The 22,027-nt window shown below is 43.2% G+C and overlaps 2 protein-coding genes across 7 annotated transcripts in view; both read right to left on the bottom strand.

The window, feature by feature from the left end:
- The window catches only part of FHDC1 (FH2 domain containing 1), a 32,461-nt gene extending 22,777 nt beyond the window's left edge, over nt 1-9,684 (bottom strand). The window contains exons 1-4 of the mRNA XM_088526534.1: nt 9,667-9,684; nt 8,275-8,836; nt 1,214-1,275; nt 569-671 (exon numbers count right to left, since the gene is read on the bottom strand). Coding sequence (XP_088382660.1) covers nt 569-671; nt 1,214-1,275; nt 8,275-8,706 — 597 coding nt within the window. The 5' untranslated portion in view covers nt 8,707-8,836; nt 9,667-9,684. The remainder of the gene's footprint in view (nt 1-568; nt 672-1,213; nt 1,276-8,274; nt 8,837-9,666) is intronic.
- A 7,552-nt stretch (nt 9,685-17,236) lies between these two features.
- Nucleotides 17,237-22,027, bottom strand: part of ARFIP1 (ARF interacting protein 1) — a 31,636-nt gene continuing 26,845 nt past the window's right edge. For all 6 annotated transcript variants that reach the window (XM_010217634.2, XM_010217649.2, XM_010217657.2 and 3 more), the window contains one exon: nt 17,237-18,844. In XM_010217634.2, coding sequence (XP_010215936.1) covers nt 18,689-18,844 — 156 coding nt within the window. In that variant the 3' untranslated portion in view covers nt 17,237-18,688. The remainder of the gene's footprint in view (nt 18,845-22,027) is intronic.

Genomic DNA, 22,027 nt, shown 5'->3' with positions numbered 1-22,027 from the left:
TGGCTCGTTTTTTCTGTCCTGTTGAAACTCAACAAGCTGAGCCCGGGTGTGGGCAAGTCCTAGATGAGCTGAGCAGGCAGCTAGCCAGAAGCTGGGAGGTGGCAGAAGCTTAGGGCTGACAACGCTCAGCTTGCAGGCACTGCAATGGGGAAGCACGAGGCACATGCCAAAGAAGTGAAATGTGATCTAACTGCAGTAGGATGTGCTTTGACTCCGAGTTTTCTGACCTCCAATGCAGAGGTATCTGTGCAGCACCCAGGAGGGTTCTATTCCTGGTGAAAAAGTTATGGCACAAAAGCTCACAAAAGTCATCAAAGAAACAAAAAAAACTTATCAGTGCTTTCATTAAGAAGCCACTTAAAAATAAGGAAAGTTACTTGCTGTGAAGGAATGATTACACTGCAGCCTCAATACCATATGTAAAATGAATGCTACACCTTTGCACTCTGTGGTTTCCTATCCCCTGACCTCGGAAAGGCTTTGGGATTCCTTGCTTTCAGATCTTCACCTCGGAATCCCAGGCAGTAGAACTGCACAAAAATAAGCTCCATGTAAAACCATTATTTACCTCCTCTGCTTCTGGTAATAATTTAAGAAATTCATGCAGCAATTCAGAACCATAGGGCTCACTTCTTCCATGATAAATATCTTCAATGATGGATTCAGCAGACCTTGAAAAAACAATTGAGCATATACATTTCTAACACTTGCAGGGTGAATAGATGCAGTTGCATAAATTGAGAAAAAAAGAGTCTGTGCTGCTTAAAGGAATTATAATGAGGTTATCTGTATCAGTGTCCACAGCAGCATTATTCTGACACCACTTTCAGTGATGTCTTTATTAGAGGGTAACACTATCAGTGAATAAAAATAGTACTGAAACAACGTGCTCTTAAAAAAATATTAAAAAGTTTTGCCCCCTACTATCCATTCTTTATACAGAGAGAAAGCCAGTGAAAAGCAACTCTCACGTAGTATTACATGAGATACAAGAGCTTCCTTTAACCAGCAAGTCAAAGCTTACTTGAACTAGTTATAAGTAGCAAACCTAAAGCATAACGGCACTCTAAACTAAATGCATTAGAAAATAAATTACAACAAACTTGTACAGAATTGTAAAACCAATAAGGAACACTGCACAATATACAACACATCTGATGAGAAGTAAAGATAATTTTACACAGTTGTAGCTGTATGAAAAATCAAATCTTACTTTTTGAATTGTTTGAGAAATATCCCAATATTCATACTTCTTTTTGCATCCAGAATGGAAATCTGAGAGAGAAATGAAGAAATATTAATTTATTAATACATAAAAGAAAAGCATACAGATACCTTTCATAGAATCATAGAATCGTTAAGGTTGGAAGGGATCTCTAGAGATCATCTAGTCCAACGCTCCTGCACACGCAGGGTCACCTAGAGCACGTGGCACAGGATTGTGTCCAAGCAGATTTTGAAGATCTCCAGAGAGGCAGATTTCCTTCAATTACTACAGAAAATTATTTGCAAGTAAATCACAATCAAATGAAATCAGAGTCACTTTTTTATTATTCAAAAAAGATAATATATTACAAAATTAATTTTTACCAGGGAACTATATAGTCCAACCACAATACCTTTTTCAAGCAAAGCAAAAAAAAAAAAAAAAAAAAAAAAAAAAAAGAGGAATTATGGCAAGTTCTATTTCATTACCAAGTAAGAACATTTTATTGCTTATTTCATAATGATGTACCTGCAAAATCTTGCTTTACCAAGTATTATCTTGTACTGCATTTAGAGGCCCCACAGCTAGTGAGTATCACACTTCAAATTCCATGTATGCCAGTGGTTGTGTAACAAATTTCAGGATGGTTTTCTATAAACAAGAGGCCAACCTGCACTACAGATTTCACTCCCATAAACTAGCAGTCATGCTGACCAAACAGAAAGATAAGCACATCCTTCTCCAGTCAGAACTTGAAACAGATAAAGCTCAAATCTCTTTGCTTTATCTAGAAGCAAACGGAAACCCCTAATAAAATAATAATCTTGCTTCACATTATATTTTAAAGAAGATTTGCTATAGTACTTCGTAGGTGCAGTTCTGGAGATTAAGCAGAGAAAAGAATCTTTTCCTTCACACGAAATAAATAAATAAAAGGGTTAATTCTTTTTATGCTAAATAGCTTTCCTTATTGTAACCGTATAAAACTGCAAACCTGAGACATTGGCCACTGCTTTAGTGAATCATGTCTCTTAATTTCCTTAAGGTTAAAATGTCACCACAAGCTATTTTGGAGATAACAGCTACAAAAGTCATGAGATTTACTAGCATAAGAGAACTGTTTCATGGCAACAGAGTCACACAGTAGTATAATAAAAGCAGTCAGTACACACAGATGTTCAAGACTGCTGCTGGACTCACATGATATTTGTGGTTTTGGAAAGGTATCTTAGCCTTTGTGACACTGTAAGAATTAGAAATATAAATAAAATGTTGGCACTGTCAAGAAATTGAACTAGCCTGGAGCAAGCTGGTGAGAGGGAAAATAAAGACATGATTAATACGCTATCCTCAGCATTCTTTTGCACATACCACGAGACAGGCTCATTCCCAGCCGAAAAAAAGAAGAAAATAAATGATAAAATTTAACAAACTTTGAAACTGCCTCTCTCCTGAAACTACCAAAGATCAGAGAACACATGAAATATCAGATTATTATTTTTAATCGGATGATTGCCAGCTTGAAGCCCTTCGGTCTCAGCCAACACAAAGATGAGTGTAAGCACATCCCCTGATGTCAGGAGCTGAGTGGCCTCCCCAAAGATAATTAAGTGCAAATCCCTTAACATAGGACAGGTTAAACTATCTGCCCCCCTGCACTATCTAATCTATTTTCAAATGTATCACTACAGGGACCTCTCCCTGACCTCTCAAACTGCAGCTCCATTCTCTAATTGCCCCGCTCACTGCTTATCTAGATGTGCTACAAGAAAGGATGCTGCATCTTCTAACCCATTCTCGGCCAAGCTTTATAGCTTGTTCAGGTATTTTTTGGATGAAACATTTCTCTGGATGGGTTCAAGCCTGTAAGTTTTGTCTTTTTTTTTTTTTTTTTTGGTTAAAAAAACATGCTCACACTTAACCTTCTCTACATACCATTTTCAGCCATAATCCCAAACTCTTACAACAAGACCAACAATAAGATAATTGGGTCAGTAAGACCAACAATAAGATCCTTGGGTAAACCTTGATTTCCACAGCATAACTCAGACTTATTCCACTATCTCAATTGATTTTTTAAAAAAATTTAATTCTTGTCTTGAAAAAACAAAACAAAAAAAAAACACTAGATGGTGGCAGATGATGTATAATGCTGCATTGGCCTTACCAGCGTAGCAAAAACGAAATGCTCAAGGTTTTTATTCTTTCAAGTACAAGCACCTTACACTCTTCTTGCTCTGCATATGATTCTACATTGCATTTTCCTACTTTCCCATACAAATACACAATCACAACACATGGCTCAGGTTTTGGACGTTCTTTGCTTGGGAGTCCTCTTTAAGATTATCAAAAGTGTTTGAAAAATCTGTCACTAAACTACGTTGGAGGAGCTTCCAGAAGGAAGAGTAAGGAGAAAGGGGATCTAGGAGATGGTACAAAAATACCTTCTCTTTGCACAAAAACATGGTATCTTCTGTGTCACATTTAACACGTGCCATATGAAATTTAAAAACTGCGTCTTAACACCTATTTCTAACACCTACTCTTCCTCCCCACTGAACTTTCTTTTGATTTTCTCACTACCCGAAGCTCTCTGGATACCATTTCCTATCAACTTTTCTCTTTTTACCTTTTATTCTTTCTCTTTTTACCTTTTAAACTCTACCTTAGATTGAATAAAGCTGATCCCTATCTTATATTCTTACACACATGCAATATTGGTGCCAACACTGCAGGTACAAAATCTCTCTCCAGCACCTAAAAAGATTTTAAAGTGCTGTCCATCAACAGTGGCCTCTGTCTTCTCAACTTGTCTCAAGAAGCTCACTGGGCTATCATTAAGAACTGAGACTAGAACATCCTACTTTCACTGGGATCCTCCATAGCAAAGAAAATCTGCCACAGTTCCTTGTGATTTATTTTAGGTAAGTTCAGGATAATTTTCTCCATTCACATCTTCCTCGACCCTCCTGCCAGAGGAAACTCAAACTTTTGCTTACACTGCAACCCCCTCAAACACCTACTAACACCTCAGCACCTGCATTTCGCCACATGCTTGCCAGTGCTAGTGCCCCACAGGCTTGCCACCTCTCTTCCATAAACACTACGAACCTTGAAGCAAGGACAGCTGGTCCAATCATGAATGGGTTTCTTACCAGCATAGCACATTCAACCCAGCTGATATCAGCCTTTTTCAATACATTGAGTCCTGAAACTGGGAGCAGGATCAGGCAAAGCACAGTGATAACATCAGCTGAGCGATTTTAATCTACCAGTGCAATATGCACTGCTTTACATGCAGCTATATGAAAGAAAGGGAAGGGGAAAATTAGCTTGGGTACCATGGTGAAGTTGTGATGATTTTCAGAGATCTGCTCCAAAACTCTGATATAAATTTGCAATCATTAGGAAAGATTCAGAGGAGATTTCTGGGAGCCCCAGGAAACCTCGTTTCAGAACTGACTTTGTACCGACTGTCTGGTGAAATGCGAGAAGAATTTCTTGTCATGAGATGGTCAGTAAGGCACGGGTACATCAGAATGTGGCTTTACGACAGCTAAGTGAAAGCCGACCATTAGACGTATTCGCTGGGTGGGACTGAGTTGACAAAATTTAGCAAGCATGGAACTATCTGGAGATGCAGGCTCAATGCCGAAGACAAGGAAGAATCCAGACAACTTCCTGCTTCATTTTGCAATTCACTTTATAAGGCTAACCATGGCTGTTGAGTTGAATAGTTTGGGCTCTCTTCCCCTGCTGTGGCTCAGGAAAGGCGCACTTGCACAGGGCGGCTGAGCGAGCCCAGCAGCTCGCTGCCACCCCAGGAGCGGGCCAGCCCGCTGCTCTCCTCCCCGCCACGCTCCTGGTCTGCTCTCCCCCTTACGCTGCTGCCGGTGCTCAGCTCATTAGCTGGTTCTCTGCTGGATTTACAGGTCGAGTCTGCTTTCAGGAACGTGGAACAAGTATCAGAGCCAGCAAAGGGAAACAGAGACTTCTCTGTCATGTCAGGAGAGGAGAGAGGAGAGCTTGTTTGCCCTTCCCATCTTCCTTCTTGCTTCTCCTCTCCTACTCTGTGCACAGCCTTCACAATTCATATGACCCTACATAAGCCATCTCAACTCACTAGAATAACAGGAACTCGCCTAGTTAAAAAAAAACCTCCTTCCCAGGTATTCTCCTGAGTTAGTGATTTTAATGTGTTTATGGAGGATCCAACGAGTGTCAGCAGCAGCACACAGATGGATGGGAGTGGGAGACAGAAGCAGAGAAGCTCATAGGAGACAGCAAGATCAGTTCCCTTGGCTGGTGACAAGCTGCTTCTGCCTCCTCCACTGCCAGGGCAGCTACAGCCTAGACAGCATATGCTGTGCCACACTGTGCCACCACCCAAGGATGCTCAGTGTAAACTGGAGCTGCTGCAGAAACTAACCTCTTCATCCTCTATTTTTCAGAGGCTCAAACTACAAGAAACCACAGAGCAAATTAAGTTCTTCATTAAGGAAACACGTTAATTAATCTCCTAGGGCTTTAATGAGGGATTGTTTTTGAAAAGGAAAGCATTTGCTTAAATGTCCAAAGGGACTTCTGTTATGAGGCTGAAGTTCCAGTACTAGGACTCCAGAGCTGGATTTCAGTAAGCTGGGGACCTGCCTTCTCCATTCAGAGCGCTAGAAAGTGAGGAATAAAAAGACATGGGATTCTGCAAGTTCCTACCAGGACAGAGAACTTATTTTCCAGAACAGCTCGTGTATTTTATCCAGCGATAAGTGGATAATCAATAGGAATGTGTGGAGCAGGAGCGAGCCCATTAAACTCCTCCACACTCCTCGGGGAGCATCCTCCTTGTCAGCTAACACTTCACCACTCCCACTAAGGCTACATCTCTGCATGGAGAGGTGCACAGCTCTCACAGCAAACACAGCACTTGCCTCTGGCCATGAACAAGAGCAGCACTTTGGACACATCCTGATTGTTTTCAGGTTTGGACCTAAGTGATACTTGAAATTAGGCACTTGAAGTTATCACAAAAAAAATTGCTGTTGACATCCTAAAGCAACCAGGTCAATTCAATTATTTGAACTTGAAAGAGCATTCTCGCTGACAGATAATAAAGCACTTTCTAATATAGTGTTTCACACATAAAGTAAGAGGGATACTGAAAGCCAAGTGTTTTGTACACCTTCCCCATGAAGCCAGCAGCATCACCAGCCCAGCCTCCTCAGCTGTAGGCTGATGCTCCCTCCACAAGGTCACATGATGCTGCCTATTCCTCAGTCTGCCCTGGGTTCCTCTCAACTTCCAGTCATTTAATTACACTGAACCAGGGATAACCATCATGCTGAACCAACATTCAAGTGAGTGAGTGGTGGCTTACAGCCTCTGCCACAGAAATCACAGACCCTGCCTGTGCCTCAAATCTCAACATGTTTGCTGAATGATGGCTACACTAACTTTAAAAATACAAGCTCTAGCATGCCTGTGCTACATACCCATTAAGACACAGCATTTCAGTACTATCTCCCTTCTTCCTCACTAAGCAACCACCACAGCAGAGTGCATCAGCACCCAGGAATTGCTCATCACCGCCTGACACATGGTTGCAGCACGCTTGGCACAGCTCAGCAGCCAGCTACATCTTTCTGGCACTTGAGCCACTCACCAAGCAAGCCATGTAGCCCTGCTCCCTGCCGTTGCAGAAGCCTCGGGGGCAGGGGGAACGGGCAGCAACAGCAGAGGTGCTCTGGAGCACCTTGCCAGCTCCAGCATGTGCACGGGCACCTTAACTTGTAGCAAGGCAGACTTTTGTTTCCAAGAGACTGTATCTTGGAGACTGCTTGTTTTGCAAACCTCTAATTTGAATCTCTAGCATCACCCTGCACCTCCCCAGGATGCACCAGGTTTCAGCCAGCGCACAGAAACACATGAACTTTAGAGAACACTGGGGTTTTCTCTACCCTAACTGCTGTACACTGGGGACTACGCTCTGCTGTCCTGGAGGATTTGTCATCATTTTTGCTATATCTAGTTTTTTAACACATGACAGTTCCAGAAGCAGACTTCTTTGAAAACATACTCAAAAGGCTCCATGCACATGCAGGACAAGAAGAACACTCGCGGCAAAGAGATATCCTGATTCAAGATGAATATAGACCGACAATAATTTAGAAATGAATGACAACCTATGAAGCTGGCCTCAACTGCTCCTTCCCAATGAGGGAAGCAGGTTTCAGCCTGCTAATACTCATGCCTGTTTCAAAGCCCTTATTTTGGTCTACATATAGTACACTTAGTGAACACTATCAGTACGTGAATTTCTCAGATTGTCTTTGCTTTTTGTGTTATTTTGACATATCTTGAACTCTCCAAGATATCTCAGATTCAGTTCCCGTTTTCTCACTAAAACCTGATATCCAGTTACATCCCTTAACTCTATGCCCTCTGCATTTTGTTTACAAGCCAGCAGGTACATAGAGACATGGGTGGTCAAATTTGCATTTCTACATAGACAGATCACTGAGACAATGCAGTTTAGATCTCAGAGAGTCTGCCCATAAATCATGATTTAAGAACAAGAAGCATTATTTATCACTTCACTGGAGAATGCCTAAACTGAAAAGTGCTTGGAATATATCTCCTCCCCACTAGCAAAGGAATCAATAACAATCTTCACATTGCACCGGAAAGTCAAGCAGGCTATTTTAACGTTCAGAAAAGGCAAGGCAGACAAACACAAAAAATTGCAGTTTAAGCACATTTGTGTTCCACACTGAAAACTCAAGACTAGCCACTGAGAATAAGTACAGATGCCTTCAGCTCCCTCCCCTTATCTATATATTAATTTTATCAGATCATCAAATCACAACACTTACCAAGTTAAAACAATAAAATACTGCTAGCTCTTCAAAAATCAAGTTTGCTCCAGTAAGAATTTGTCCTCTCTGTTGTTCCCCTGCCCCCAAGTTAAGACAAATTTGCAGCAACAATGGACCGTGGGGGAGAGGGGGACAAGCTAAGGCCAGTCAGAATTCACACCAGTTCCTGCCACACTGTGCAAGAGAGATTCTTACCTCTTCTTTAGGCTCTTTAAATGAAGACCTTAACGACCGACTTCTGAGGTCCTGGGGCTTGATTTCTTCCTGCTGCCCAAAGAGTTCCTCGATTGTCTTCGTATCGATCTGATACTGCGGCCTTGCGGCAATTGTCCAGATGTTGGTCTTGCCCCGGACTTGCTCTTCGGGGATGGTTTTCCAGAAGAAGCTGCGCATTCGTTTCTTTCTGCCGTGGCTGTCGTGCCCATTGAGCAGCGGGGGCGGCGGGGGCAGGCTGGGCGCGGGCAGTGGGGGCGGCGGGGGCGGCCCGCCCGGGGGCAGCGGCGGGGGACATGGCGGTGCCGGTGGCTGCGCCGTTGTCGTTGTGCCCTCACTCATCAATCCTGGCGCAAGTGAAAGAGCCCCATTCTCCTTGTCGTTGACGAAGGAGAGACAATTCATAACATGCATCTTATGGCCTCTCCGCAGAGGAGAGCAGGATGAAACATGGGATTGGGCGGGAACAATTGCTGGCGCGCTCCCTCACACGCTAGCGCGCGTGCAGTGGCAGCACGAGGCGGCACCGGGCCATGTGTGCGACCTGCAACGAAGAACAGGAATGGAACTCAGGCTGCGAACACTAAGTGTTGCTCCTTGTGTGGAAAACACACTGAAAGTAAGGTAAAATGGCTACCAGTTTTTTAATTCACAGGAAAAAGGGTGAGTTCTTCCAAATACAGATTTCAATAATATACATACAAATAGGAACCTCTCTTAAATGGCCCACAGTAGCTACTGAACCCATCTATTAGTCTCTGTTCAGTGTAATTTTATAAAAGAGTGTACTTATCCCAAGTTATTAAAACACACAAATATTCCTCAAATTTTTTTAGGATTTATTTTTTTTAAATGTTAGGTTTTTGAAAGACATTTACATATGCAGTTAGAAAAGACAACTATTAATTACAGGATTTAATTAACTGGATCAAAAAGATTCTTTTTGAACCCTTTAAACTCACGGTTTAAAGCCAAGCTGCATTAGAATCATGAATGATACGTGGGATAATTTAACAGTCTGGCCTAATGCACTGCTTTTTTTTTCCTGTAATGTTTTTCAGGTGATTCTTGGTAGGGAGAACACAGCATGTAGTGCCCGGACTTTGCATGTTCACCGAGCATGAATGTTCAGCATTTACATTTTGCCATCCCCAGCCCAGTTACGCTCCGGCCCGAACATACTACTGGAAGACAGACTGCAGGCTGATTAAGACGCCTCTTGTAATATACTCCAGTATCCAGGTTACCAGAGCCAGTTCAGTAAGCACAGAGTGAGAGGAGACAGGAACAAACAGGAACATTAACCTACACATCCTAAGCAGTGAGCATACACACAGCTTTAAATATTTAGAAAAGCTTTTATATCTAGATTACCTCATGAAGTTGCTTAACAGGAATCACAATGGTTTTGAACAGTGCTTCTTGTAATGTCACCTGCTAAAAGAAGATACTGTTATTGACTGTAGTGCAATTTCTATAAAAAGTACCACCTTGACAAAGAAGAGTCCGTCTTTATATTAATCAGTGAAAACACATTGATTTTTTTTTTCAATTATAGCCGAATTAAGAGTTCCATGTTTTAAGTTACCTCAAAGGGACTTGGGGAATTTATTAAAAATCAATGATAATGCACTTCAAAATTTAGACAGAATTGAAGAAAAACAACCACTGAGTAAGATTCACAGAAAAAGCTGAAGCAATGCCCTGGCACCGGAACAGCACCAAACCAAATATCTGGCACCACTTTAGCTGCATGCCTGTTCAGCACGGCTTACACAGACCTGATACCAACCCAGCTCTGTCTGACACCAGGTAATAGTGATGAAACGGCTCCTTATTTTTGCCAGGGATCCATCATTACAGAGTTGGTGAAAAAACAGCCCCAAGTGGAAGCAAAAAGCCTCAGGGCAAATTCTCTGCTGGTCTGTAAGGGCTCCCATACTCAAAGCGTCACTGAAGCCAACAGAAAGTGACACAAAACAACCCACTTCACCTTCCTCCCTCCCTCTCTCAAAAATCTGCACAAACAGCAATGAACTTGTTTTCTTCTAACCTTACGCGTTACGTTCTCAAGGTACTTATGAGAATGGAAAACATACAAAACTTGTGGGAGATTCAAGGCATAGGATGGAAAATATTTTAATGGGAGGATAAAAAAGGGAAGAGCTCCAAAGAAAGTAGATCAGAACAGAGAGTTTCAAAATTAAATTAGCATTAATACCCAGTTGCTATTACAAAGTTCTGTATGTTCAATCCTCTCCTCCAAGCTCATGATCATTAAAGGCAAAGGCATTAAAAAAGCAGGTGCAAGGTGGTGGGAAGAGATTAATCATTCAAAACAAATAAACATTGCATTAATTTAAAAAGATATTGTACACGGAAAAAAAAAGCCTTTTCTTCTCTCTCATTTATTTAAGAAAATGAAAAATGCATTAGCTTGTCTTCCACCATCACAAAGCAGTATTTGATAGCTATGGTTTCCTAACTCTTGCTCCCACAAATTAAAAAAAAAAAAAAAAGATAAATGGAGCAGGAACAAGAGTGTCTATACCCTTGGGCACCTGATTTAGCAACTTCCAACAAATTTAGGTGTGTTAAGAGGGCAAGATCAATGAAACAAAGTTGTAGGTGATGAATCATTGGAGTCCCAGCGCCAACACCAGAACCAAAAATGATTGATCTTAGACCCAAGATGCTTTAGAGTTAGATGGGGTATGTTCCTAGTGAAAGCAGTGGAAAATGCAAGAGGAATTCCTGCCCCTAGCCACGATGCACATACAGACAGGGCAGGAAAAACTCTTTTCAAGCCATCCCGGGAACCCTGTAGTGCCTCAGATGAGGTAACCGCCACCCAGGACCAGGAAGGACGATGACACAACCTGCGCAACGGAGGCATGGGAGGAAAAGCGCTGCGTAAACGCTTTGTCTCGCGGCTGCGACGATCAGGACAGGTGACAGAGGTCACTTGCTCGCAGCAGAAACACCCCGTTCTCAGGTTACCAGAGAGCTGGAGATGGGTCAAATCTGCCTTCGCCGTGCGTGCCCCAGGAGCGCCCCAGGAAGCCGCGGCTGGGAGGCAGGCGGCCGCGAGGGCCTTGCTGCACGGGCAGGCGGCTCCCAGCGGGGAGCAGCGGCCACCCGGCTGCAGGTCACCTGGACACTGGCAGCACCGGGATGCGCACAAACCCGAGCGGGATTTAATTCTCAAGGCTCCTCGCTGCAGCTTTCAAACCAGCGGGAGGTTGCACCTCGGCACTGCGTGGCTGTTACGGGATCAGCTTGCGAGGCAAACGGGCTCCGGAGTAACGTCCTCAGCCCACGTTTCAGTTGTGACCATATCAGACATAAAATAAGCACTTTGTTCCTTTGTCTTTCACATTGTTTTAGTCAACTTAATCTTCCTTGCAAATGCATTTCCAAGACATTGGGTGGGGAAAACTTTCTCCCCGGGTTAAAGAGAAACAGGGAAAAAAAAAAAGACAAAAAGAGAAAAGAAAAAGAGCAACTGCCCCCGAGACAGCCACACATCATATTTGGACACGCAAACCCCCGGCGAGAGGCCCGGCACGCTGAAGGGCACCTCGCAAGCTGCCGGGGCCGGCGGCTCCTGCCCGCGCTGCGCGGCCCTTCCCGGGGCCGTGCGTGGTGCCCGCGCCCGCCGCTGCCCGCCGCAGATAAAGGCACCGGCGCAGCCCCCGCCGCCGCTTAACGCGGCCCGGCCGAGAGGCGGAGAGACCCGGCCGGGAAGAGACACTGCCCCCGCCACGCTCCGAGGTGGCGGCTCCAGCGCGGCGACCACCCCCGCCGCTCCGGCCCCCTGCCCGCCAGCCGGCCCCAACGGCCGCCCGCCCAACGGCCACCAACGGATACTCCATCCCCACGGCCACCAACGGCCGCCCGCCCAACGGCCACCAACGGATACTCCATCCCCACGGCCACCAACGGCCGCCCGCCCAACAGCCACCGGCCCCCCAGCGGCCGCCCCCCTAGCACCGCCGCGGTCCCTTGGTCCCCGACCCCGTGCACGGAGCCAGTGTTCGCCGCGTCCCCCTCGCCGCCGCTGTCCGGGGAGCGGGAGACAGTCCCCCGGTCCCGCAGCGAGGCTGGAGCGGGCGCTGCCGCCCCCCTGGCCGCCGGAGCGGGACGGGGGCGACGGCGACCCCGCTGCCGGCTCGCCCACCACGCCGCGACCCCCGGCGCTTTGTCCCCGCGAGCGCGGCAGCGAGCACGACCCCGGCCCGGCCCGCCGCTCACCTCGGCGCCGGGGCTGCGGCGGAGCAGGACGGGACCGGTGCCGGTGCCGCCTCTCCCCGCGCTGCCGCCTCTCCCCGCGCCGCCGCGGCCGCGCCGCCCGCAGCGGGGCGGGGGCAGCGCGCAGGCGCGGGCGGGGCGCCGCAGGTGACAGCGGCCCCGCCCCCCACGCGCAGGCCCCGCCCCCGAGCAGGCCCCGCCCCCGCGGCGCGGCCTCAGGGTGGCGGCGGCAGCGCGGGAGGAAGAGGCTGAGGCGGGAGGAATTAAAAAGAAATATATAAATTGTATATTGCACATCTATTTATATGCACCCTTCTGTACATATAAAAAAGTGTACATATATAAGTGTACTGAAGCAAAGGGTCCCCAGTACCACATCCCTACCACACTTTGGGTGCTGGCCATGCCTGGTCAGGCCCAAGAAGAGCCAGGAGACTTAGATGATACCCTCGTGTGATGCCTTTTGTGATGCCCTTGTAGCAAAAAAAAAAAACCCTCCAACCCACAAAAGCAGGGTAGGAAAGGTGGAGGGCACTTGTCCCCATGTGAAGCTAAGCTCAACTCTTTCCTTACCTTGTGTTATTTTTTTTTTCTCCCCCAGAGCCTTTCCAAAACTATTTTAGCAGATGAGGTTTTCCCCCTTACAAAGTACTGCTTGCCAACATTTAGGGTAGTTGTCACCCACTGCTTCAAAGCCTCTTCTGTAGAGAAAATGCAGAAGCAAAGGAGATTCCAAACCACAAAGTGGTATTTCAGGATGCAAAAGATGCATTAAGACAAGACCTTTGAAATTCGTAAGTCAAATGTAAATATTTGTTTTTTTTAAAAAATGTTTTGTTCAAAGTAAATCTAGATTATGTTCTGGAGGCATTTCACTCCAATTCAAAAAGCAGTGTAGTGTACCAGGCACCTAATTTGCCTTATGTATAGCCTCTTCCCACATATAAATAGTTAGCATATATATTAATTAGGCATAAAGTTAGCAGTTCTGAAACCAAGAGGAATTTAATTCAAATTTGGTCAGAGCATCATAAATTAAGATTAAACCTTCCACACACAGGCTTTTGTGCAGCAGCATTACAAAACCCAGGTGAAACATACAGATTCTTGCACCCTATTGCAACACCTCCCAACATACCTTGTCTGTGAATGCTACCTATTTTCCAGGGGACCTCTCTTGAGTTAGAAATTCATATAACATACATGAATCACTGCATTTTTCACCCTGCATCCTCCTTCAGGAATGAGAAAAAAATCTGATCACCCAGCAAGCAAAGATTTTGCCCACACGGTTAAAATTCATCAGAGTTGCAGGCAACCAAAAACAGGTCTTTGCAGTAGGAAGTATTAAGCAACCTTAATAATAGGTAGGTCTAGCAGCCCCACCTATAATAGGCAACAAATGCACCTCCCTGGAACAGATAGCATTTAGATGGGCTAGTAGAGTAGCAAAACAGTATCTGGCAATATTTTAAGATTTCTAGTTAGTGGAACACGCAAGACAGTTTCCAGCATAAATATTTAACTTATTATCTTTTTTTTCCCCTCCCCTCATTAGTGAAAAAAGTCTTCTGTAAATGTAGGTTTTTTGCAAGCATAAAGGGCTCCTAATGCTTTAGGTTGAACACAGATTTGCTGAATTGCTGAAACTCAGATGAATTTCTCTCTGTGAACAAAGCAATGTATGCCATCTGAACAAAAGGTGCAGTCATCTTTATTATTAGCCCTTTTTTCTGCACTGTTTGGACAAAGGCAGGAAAGAAAGTTAATTGCGACACTTCAGAAACATTAAAACTAAGTGCCATTTGATTCCAAAATTAAATGGCGTAGTAGTTAACTTCTTGAAACAAAACTCTGCAGTCAGTTACCACTTTCACATGAAACTACGATGCGTACGCATGTAAGAAAAACAAATCAAGAGCAAAGAGGCAACACCAGTCTTCTTCAGCATTATTTTATCTCTGAAGAGCTAGAATTCACAGCCTTCAGTTTGCTTTAAGAAGGTATACATTTTAAAAAAAAATTATCACAGGAAGACATACCACTAAGTAGCATTTACAAGAAACACATACTGCTGATATTTTAATTGCTCCCAATTGACCCAATAGATTTACGCTGGCATAAACAGGAATAACAGGGCAAAACTAAGCTAAAAAAACTGCTTCATGTTAATTTTGTGCCGTTCCTGATCTCTGCACTTCAGTTAAGGAGTGTGACACTGCCACGGTGCTGCCTGGAGAGGTTTCACCAAGCAATGATGCAGAAGGATAGGAAAAGTGCTTCTGATCTCTGTTTCTCCTTCTAGAAGATCAAGTATTTCCATTGCTCAATAACCTTTGAAAGAGGTTCTCAAAGAAATCAGACAGCAAGCATTTAATCACAAAGTGAAGTCGTTCTCACCCACATGCAGCAACTAGAATAGAAGTTGACAATGCATTTGCGTTTTAATAAAAATATACTACCAGTAGCAGAGTGGAGAATTAATGCTTTTCCTGGCCCTTTCTTTAAAAATAATTTAAAAAGCAGAATTTTTGAAAGGTACCTCAAGTGTTCAAAATTATGCTTTTATGCCACCCCCGTGAGTCACAGGAAACACAAGAGCTGCAAACCATAGAACGAGCTTTTACACTCCAGGCTGTTGCTCCGCTCTGTGAGGCGCATCCAGACGCTCCCTGGATCGGTTTTCCTTTCCCTTGCCTTGCTCCACTTATGCCCTGCATCTCCAAGGCGGGCACAAGCCATCTAGCTTTTAAAGTTACAGAAAAAGTACTTCAAACTACCACTGTGATGAAATACACACCCAAAAAAAAGGAACACAGCCCATGTACCTCACCACTCGGTTCCCTATGAGATCGATACCAGTGAAGGTACTTGGCTGAAAACAGGTGCAGTGAGCAAGGCTGCTGCCAAAGCACAGGAGTGTGCTCCACCTCCATCACTAGCTCTAACCCCCAAGCTATCTAAAAGAAATCGTATTTCCAAGAACTAGAAACAGCAAAAGGTATCAAGAGAGCAACACCGAGAGGTATAAACAGTCCTCACCTTCACAGATCTTCTCATTAAAAATTAAAGTAAATTTGATACAACTCAACTACTGAGAGCTGAATAATTTGGGATGGGTGGGAAGGAGGGAAGGTAATCACAAAATATGCAAGCATGAATAGCCAAAAAAGTGACTAGCCCGGCCTCCTCATCAAGCAGGAAACATGGAAAAGACTACTGAACAAAGAACGAATATAGATGTGGGTGAGGACTTAAAGTATGAAATATGTCAAATGGCATTTTACTCGCAAACTGACCAGAAGAACCTTCTGCCACGATCTGCATCAACAACAGAAGCCTCAAAGCTACAAGTCTGAAACACACCTGGAGCGCAGGTAACTTGCATCATGGTCCCTGCGCCTGTGTGACAAAGCTGCTGCAGCCGCACATCTGAAATGGCACCAATGCGTCTCATTCCTCCTCTCAAGGAGCCTCCCGCAGCACTAGAAGCACTAATGCCGCAACTTGTGATGGAAAGGAAGGCTTTCAGAAGGATCCTCAGAGACAGTGAGGGAGCTTCTCAAAAAAGAGCCAAAACAAACATCTGTCTAGATGAATGCCAGCACTGCAGCCCTGAGATTGATTGCACCCCCAGCACCCCTCACTTTTTTTTCCCCCCTTTTTGTCATGAAGTCTGACAACCACAGCTGCTTCCAAGTGAAAGCTGCAGCTGTAGTCTTATCTCCAAAGGCAGAAATTCCTAAAATTTGCTCAGGAGCTAACTTTGGTCATCAAACATGAATTTAAATAACTTGGTAAGCACATAGACTTTACCAAGGAACTAAACAAGGAAGTTAAAGTGTTAAAGCAAGTGCTTTTGTAACACCCTACTGATATCTGAGCACCAAATCCTCAACGAAATGGCCAGTTAGACAATTGGTTCCTTGACGAAAAACAGAAGCAATTCTTCCTTCTCACCAATATTGAGCACTGCATACCAGCCCCAAAGAGACATTTTGGCAAGTTACCTCTTCTGTCCAACCTCCTCTTCCAAGTGAGGAGGCATTGCGAGTTTTAAGCCAGTGCAGGAGTTTGAGGGTTACACAAGTCACACAGGTCATTCCTGCATAAGGGAGCTTCAGATTCAAGTTCACTCGTCCCACTTCCAGACTATTTCCTTCTGTACTGGAAAATCCTTGGTAATAAGAGGACCAAGACCTCGGACAGGAACCAACAGTACCTATTCCCTAGGCATCCTTCTCCTGTAGTGTTCTGAACTCTGAGATTTTGGCTGAGCTCAGCAGGTCTGCACTCCTTAGCCCTGCTGCGACACAACCTTGCCCCGGTCCCATGTACAGCTACGTAGCTACCTCCTTACTGGTACCACTACACGCACAGGGCAACGTTCAGAGGCAGTGTAAGCCAAGGACTCTGCAAAGCTCCAAATTAGAGCTAATTTCACTCTAAAGGCTAAAGAACATACCTACATTAAAAGCTTTGCTTCGCTAGGCATTTAAATTTGCTTCTGACTTCCACACTATTAAATCACCCTGGGACAGAAGAAAACAGGAAGCATCAGCTTTATAACCCAGTGTTATAAACTGCCCCCGCCAGTGTGGGGGCAGAGGTGGGAACTCTGAGAAACAGGGCTGAACTTTCACTGCCGGGGCAGAGTTCTGCTTTTAACCATCAAAAGCCAAGAAAGGATGACTGCAGCAAACACCTTTAATATGAATACAAAACTCACAAAGGATATACATTCAGGGGAATGTAAATGAACTCTTATACTCTGACAGATCAAGACAGATCAAGAAAAAAATAAAGATAGCTGTCAGAATATGAATTTAATGAGGAATGATTAAAAACGTTTGATTTACAATTACATTATAGTTGTGTTAAGCACTGGAAAGTTGAAGAATGTCAGCTGAAAGGCATTTGAACATACAGTACATAAATCATACAATCCACACAGTTGTAAATAACACGTTTGAAGTATTTCATTTTACTTAACAGAACCCAAAGCAATTTAACATGTGCAAATGAGGACTCTGATATACTGAATTTAAAATGTCTATGATAAAATTGACATATAGAACTAACTTTACATTTAATAAGGACTACACTACTGATGGAGAAATTAAAAAAATATATATATCCTCCATGTTACCCCTGTCATTGAAGTATGCTTTCCAATCAAGAAGAAAAATCATACTGGCCCTTTTTCCACTCAAAATTTTATCTGTCCACAAAGATTAACTAAAGCTTTAACTTGCTCTAAGTGTACAAAGAAACACAGCATACACAGCCTCGTTTCCCTTGCTGGGAACTGGCAAACCATCATGTCGAAAGGGTTCTTGGATTATGTACACTGGTTGAAAGCATCTTATAAAAAGGCACATACTTGTGAATTAAGGCTAGTACGGTATTTGTTTCATACAGAAAGTAAAGTTTAAAATGAAATTAGTAAATCATATGGTTGGCCTCACTCAGCAAACTGCTTGGTGCAAAGCTAAAATGTGTGCTTAGAAGCCTCAGACTGACAGTGATTCTTGCTTTAGCGTTTTTCTTTTTTAAATCTATAATGGAAAGGGAAACCTTTTTAAAAAGCATTTGCTGCAATTCCACTAGTCAATGCACCATCTGCCACAGCTGTTGCCTTTATGCAGATATTGCACATAGGCCTTATATTATTAATCTGCAAAATAGTCTTTTAACTCGTTCCTTTTAAAAAGTCACACGAAAATTATTAAAGATGTTTTCTATATTCATATATAAAATATCAGATGTTGGTACAAATCATGTAAACCTCCCTTTGGAAATATTTTGACTAGCCACTATAATGACCAGTAATCACAAACATAATTTGTCAGTGCAAATCTATAATAGTTTTCTTTCCCCTCCCTCCCTCATCCCTACTACAGAAATAACCATCAGCCTTTACATACAAAAGGAGTGCTCTACATTTGTAATGACGGAAATCATGTTTGGTTAAATCCACCCACTTTCCCACCAAATTCAGTTTTACAGTATTATAAAAGGGAGGGGGGGGGAATTAAAGCTGTCTGTGCAAGAATCACTACAACAGTCCTTCAACCCCAAACCTTAATTCTTATTAGATTTACTGATTTTTTCGGTTAACATTGCGTCCTCTTCTCTTATCTGATTACTGTTCTTCAAGCCAGGATGGAGCATCTGCTCCAGGAGTTTTCAATTTGATGTGGAACTGTTTAAGTGTCTGTTCGAGCTGCTTCTGATTCCCAGCAAAGTAGGCTGCGATGGCATTGTGGAAGAGAACCAGCTGATTGTGCAACACCTTGACCTGCAGACAAGGACAGAGAGGTGAAGTACAATTGGCAGATAATGATAGTGTCACACGTGAGCTACAACAGAACTACAAGCTACAGTGATTCGAGATATGCAGACTTCACACAGTTTTTTTTAACTGTTTGGAAACTTCAAGCAAATACAAAATTCTGTAAATGAAAATGATCCCTAATTGTTAGTGTTTAATATTAAATAATATTAAATATTAAGTGTTATCAAATATCAAATGCAGAAGTGCCCCATTCCTTGCAGCTGTACACAAAACCTCCGTTCACTATACGTACTGGCAGATCAATTCAGCTTCCCCAGGCCAGTATGGATGGCAAGTACATTATCTAAGTGTATAGGTCACTGATTTGCCCCCTGCAGAGAGCTGTGATTTTCCAGCTTTTGCTCACGTCAGAGGAAAAGGGGTTCAGCCCGAGCGACCCCGGCCCTGCCGGCAGCGAGGGAGCGAGCGCGGGAGGCCTCGTGGGGAGGCTGCGGCCGCTTCGAGCGAGCGCAGTACGGATTTCTGAAAGCACGTGTCCCATGCTTAGCTTCAGAGGCGTTATGAGACTGTTAAATGAGAACAGAATCCCATATTATAATCAGTGGGGAACTCCAGATGTATACAAGTTCTCATGTGCAGCACAGGGGTATGTGTGTACACACTTATGGATATGGTTGTACATAAAGAAGCTTTAGCACTAAAAACTCCAATTTGTTTTTATGAGTAGTCAATAGCTTGCTTACTGAATACTCATCTTATGAATTAAGTTTTTCCCTGCAAAATGATAACTTTGCAGACATTGGCATCCTGCTGAAGTGATGAGCTCTCTTTGGTGACTCACTTTAGCCCAAACTGCTTTGACAATTTGAAAACTGGTACTACTGTGTTTTCTCCTCTGATATTTCAGGCTAATTTAACATGTATCAAAGAATAGGTGTCCTACCACCCACCTCCAACTGAAACCCGAATAATGGCAGGTTCCTCAACCAGACAACTTTCCAAGACAAAAATCCTCATGAAGGTGAGTAGGGCTAGAAAAGTCTACAGTGCACACTATCTTGGGAAAAGTATTTTCATTTACAAATAAAAGACTTGACAGAAATCACCACGTAGACCTTTGAACATTTAATTGTACATTAGGTTAAAATGTAACTAAATATGCTTATTCAACACAGTTCAGCTTAGATTCAGTCATGAAAGATGCCATATTCTCACTTTGTGTGGATACATGTAACAATTATATATAGATGTGTTATCATCCCAAAGGTTGTAGCAGGTCATTCAAGTAAAAGTGACAGTGCAAGGCTTGCTTTTAAAAAAAGTAAAAGCACAAAAAAGCAGAACTATGTTGCTTTTCAGGTAACTCCTTTCATCATAGATCAGCAATATTTCAGACAGCTCAAGATAGGACTTTACACAGATGTACACCCCTACTCTAGCACATTTTGTAAAACAGTAAAAAATATTCATATTGCTTATAGGAAAATATAATCAGATTAAATTGCCCTCACAACTGTGGTTCATCAACTTGCAACCAAGTTTACTTTTAAAAGCTGCCCTAATAGCAAAGTTTTATGAATTTATCAGAAGTATTCTGTCAATTTTATAAAGTCACCCAGCCACACATGCATATACTTCGAAGTCATATGATTTGCTCTCAAAACTACCATTCTGTTTTTGTTTTGAACTATTTCATGAAAAATCTATCCCCAAGCAAATGTGTTGTATAGATTCAAGACACTGTCTTCCTCCTTCAGAGGCGACTTTCTCAGTGAATCCCAGAAGCAAATGTGGGATCTTCTTATTCTGGGCTTCAGACAATTTTAAGATTAAATTTCTCAGTAAGACCACTTAACCTGTTTGACATTGCACTAAGAAATGAGAAATGCTACTTAAGCTTCTCCTGTGAGCTCTGAGGAGCAGACAGCTAAGAGATGAGAAGGGAGAAGCAGCAACAACTCAAAACACCTGACATCTACTGCAAAATAAAAGCAGTGATTTCAGCTAGAGATAGGACTACAAGTATTCACTGAAACCTAACTTCAAAGCTAACTAGTTTTCCTGTAAAAAAAAAAAAAAAAAAAAAAAAAAAAAAAAAACTCAGCCTTGCCTGCTTCCGCATCCAGCCATTGATTCCTATTTCCACACTACATTTCACCTTAGACTTGTGTTGGCAAAACACAGTTATGCAGTCGGTTGGATCAGGGAACAGATCTAGATTAAAACCAACCTGACAACTACATATTTGCTTTAACCTGGATGGGTTCCCTGATCTGATTTTCTGCACAGCTGCAAAAACACTTCTGCAAACACAGAGGCAGCAATGTGAGGGAAAGCACACTGAAGAGAAGACCTCCCCACATACACACACTTTTTCCCCTTAGTAAACTGGGTCTTAAAATCAGTCAGACTGACACTAGAATACAGCACTGTGCTGAGCTGTAGCACCTACTCCAGTATATGAGTATTTGAAGATAACACTTTGCACTGGAAGAATGCTCAGGCTACACTGCTAGAATGCATGTTTCAATGGATGAGTAACATGCTGTCAAAAAAAGTACCCAATATTTCCTGTAGCTGATCATCATTTAAAAATACTGGACCTTGCCGATGGGCTAATTGTACCTATTTGCTCCCACTGATAAATTGACGAAACACTCCAATAGTATCTTGGTCTAATAAAACCAAACTCTGAAAACAAACAAGAGAAATACACATGCCCCAAAGAGTTAAGTTTCATATGCAGAAGATACTGTAGGTTGGCTCAAAGCTTTCATGTTTTCTCTGGATACTCTGAGATTTCATCTCTATACACGCTGTCCTGTCCATCTCCACACACTATTTTCTGTGATACATTAGGTACAGAAATTAACTGCTTGCTTCCTTGCATTCTTCAGATGCAGCCTAGAGTATTTCAGTGCTGTCACCAGGACTGCTCCCATCTTCTTTCTGGCAGTCTCTACCTTCTCACAACTATCACAAATCTTTCCCTCGGCAGTTTTTTTTTGAAGTTACCTGATGTAGCTGCCCTATCTGGGTTTCCATTAGATTTACAAAGGTAGATAACGCACGAAGCAAGCACTTCAACAACAAACTCCTGAGGTACAACTCATAAGTATATGGAATAATATAGATTATCTGACATTTCTCAAGAGCATAAATGAATAGCTTTCTTTTGCATTTTTG

This window comes from Tinamus guttatus, unplaced genomic scaffold, assembly GCF_059628265.1.
Source record: "Tinamus guttatus ecotype Peru unplaced genomic scaffold, ASM5962826v1 Tinamus_guttatus_pri_ptg000247l, whole genome shotgun sequence".
NCBI lineage: Eukaryota > Metazoa > Chordata > Aves > Tinamiformes > Tinamidae > Tinamus > Tinamus guttatus.
This window is presented reverse-complemented; position numbering and strand designations above follow the sequence as displayed.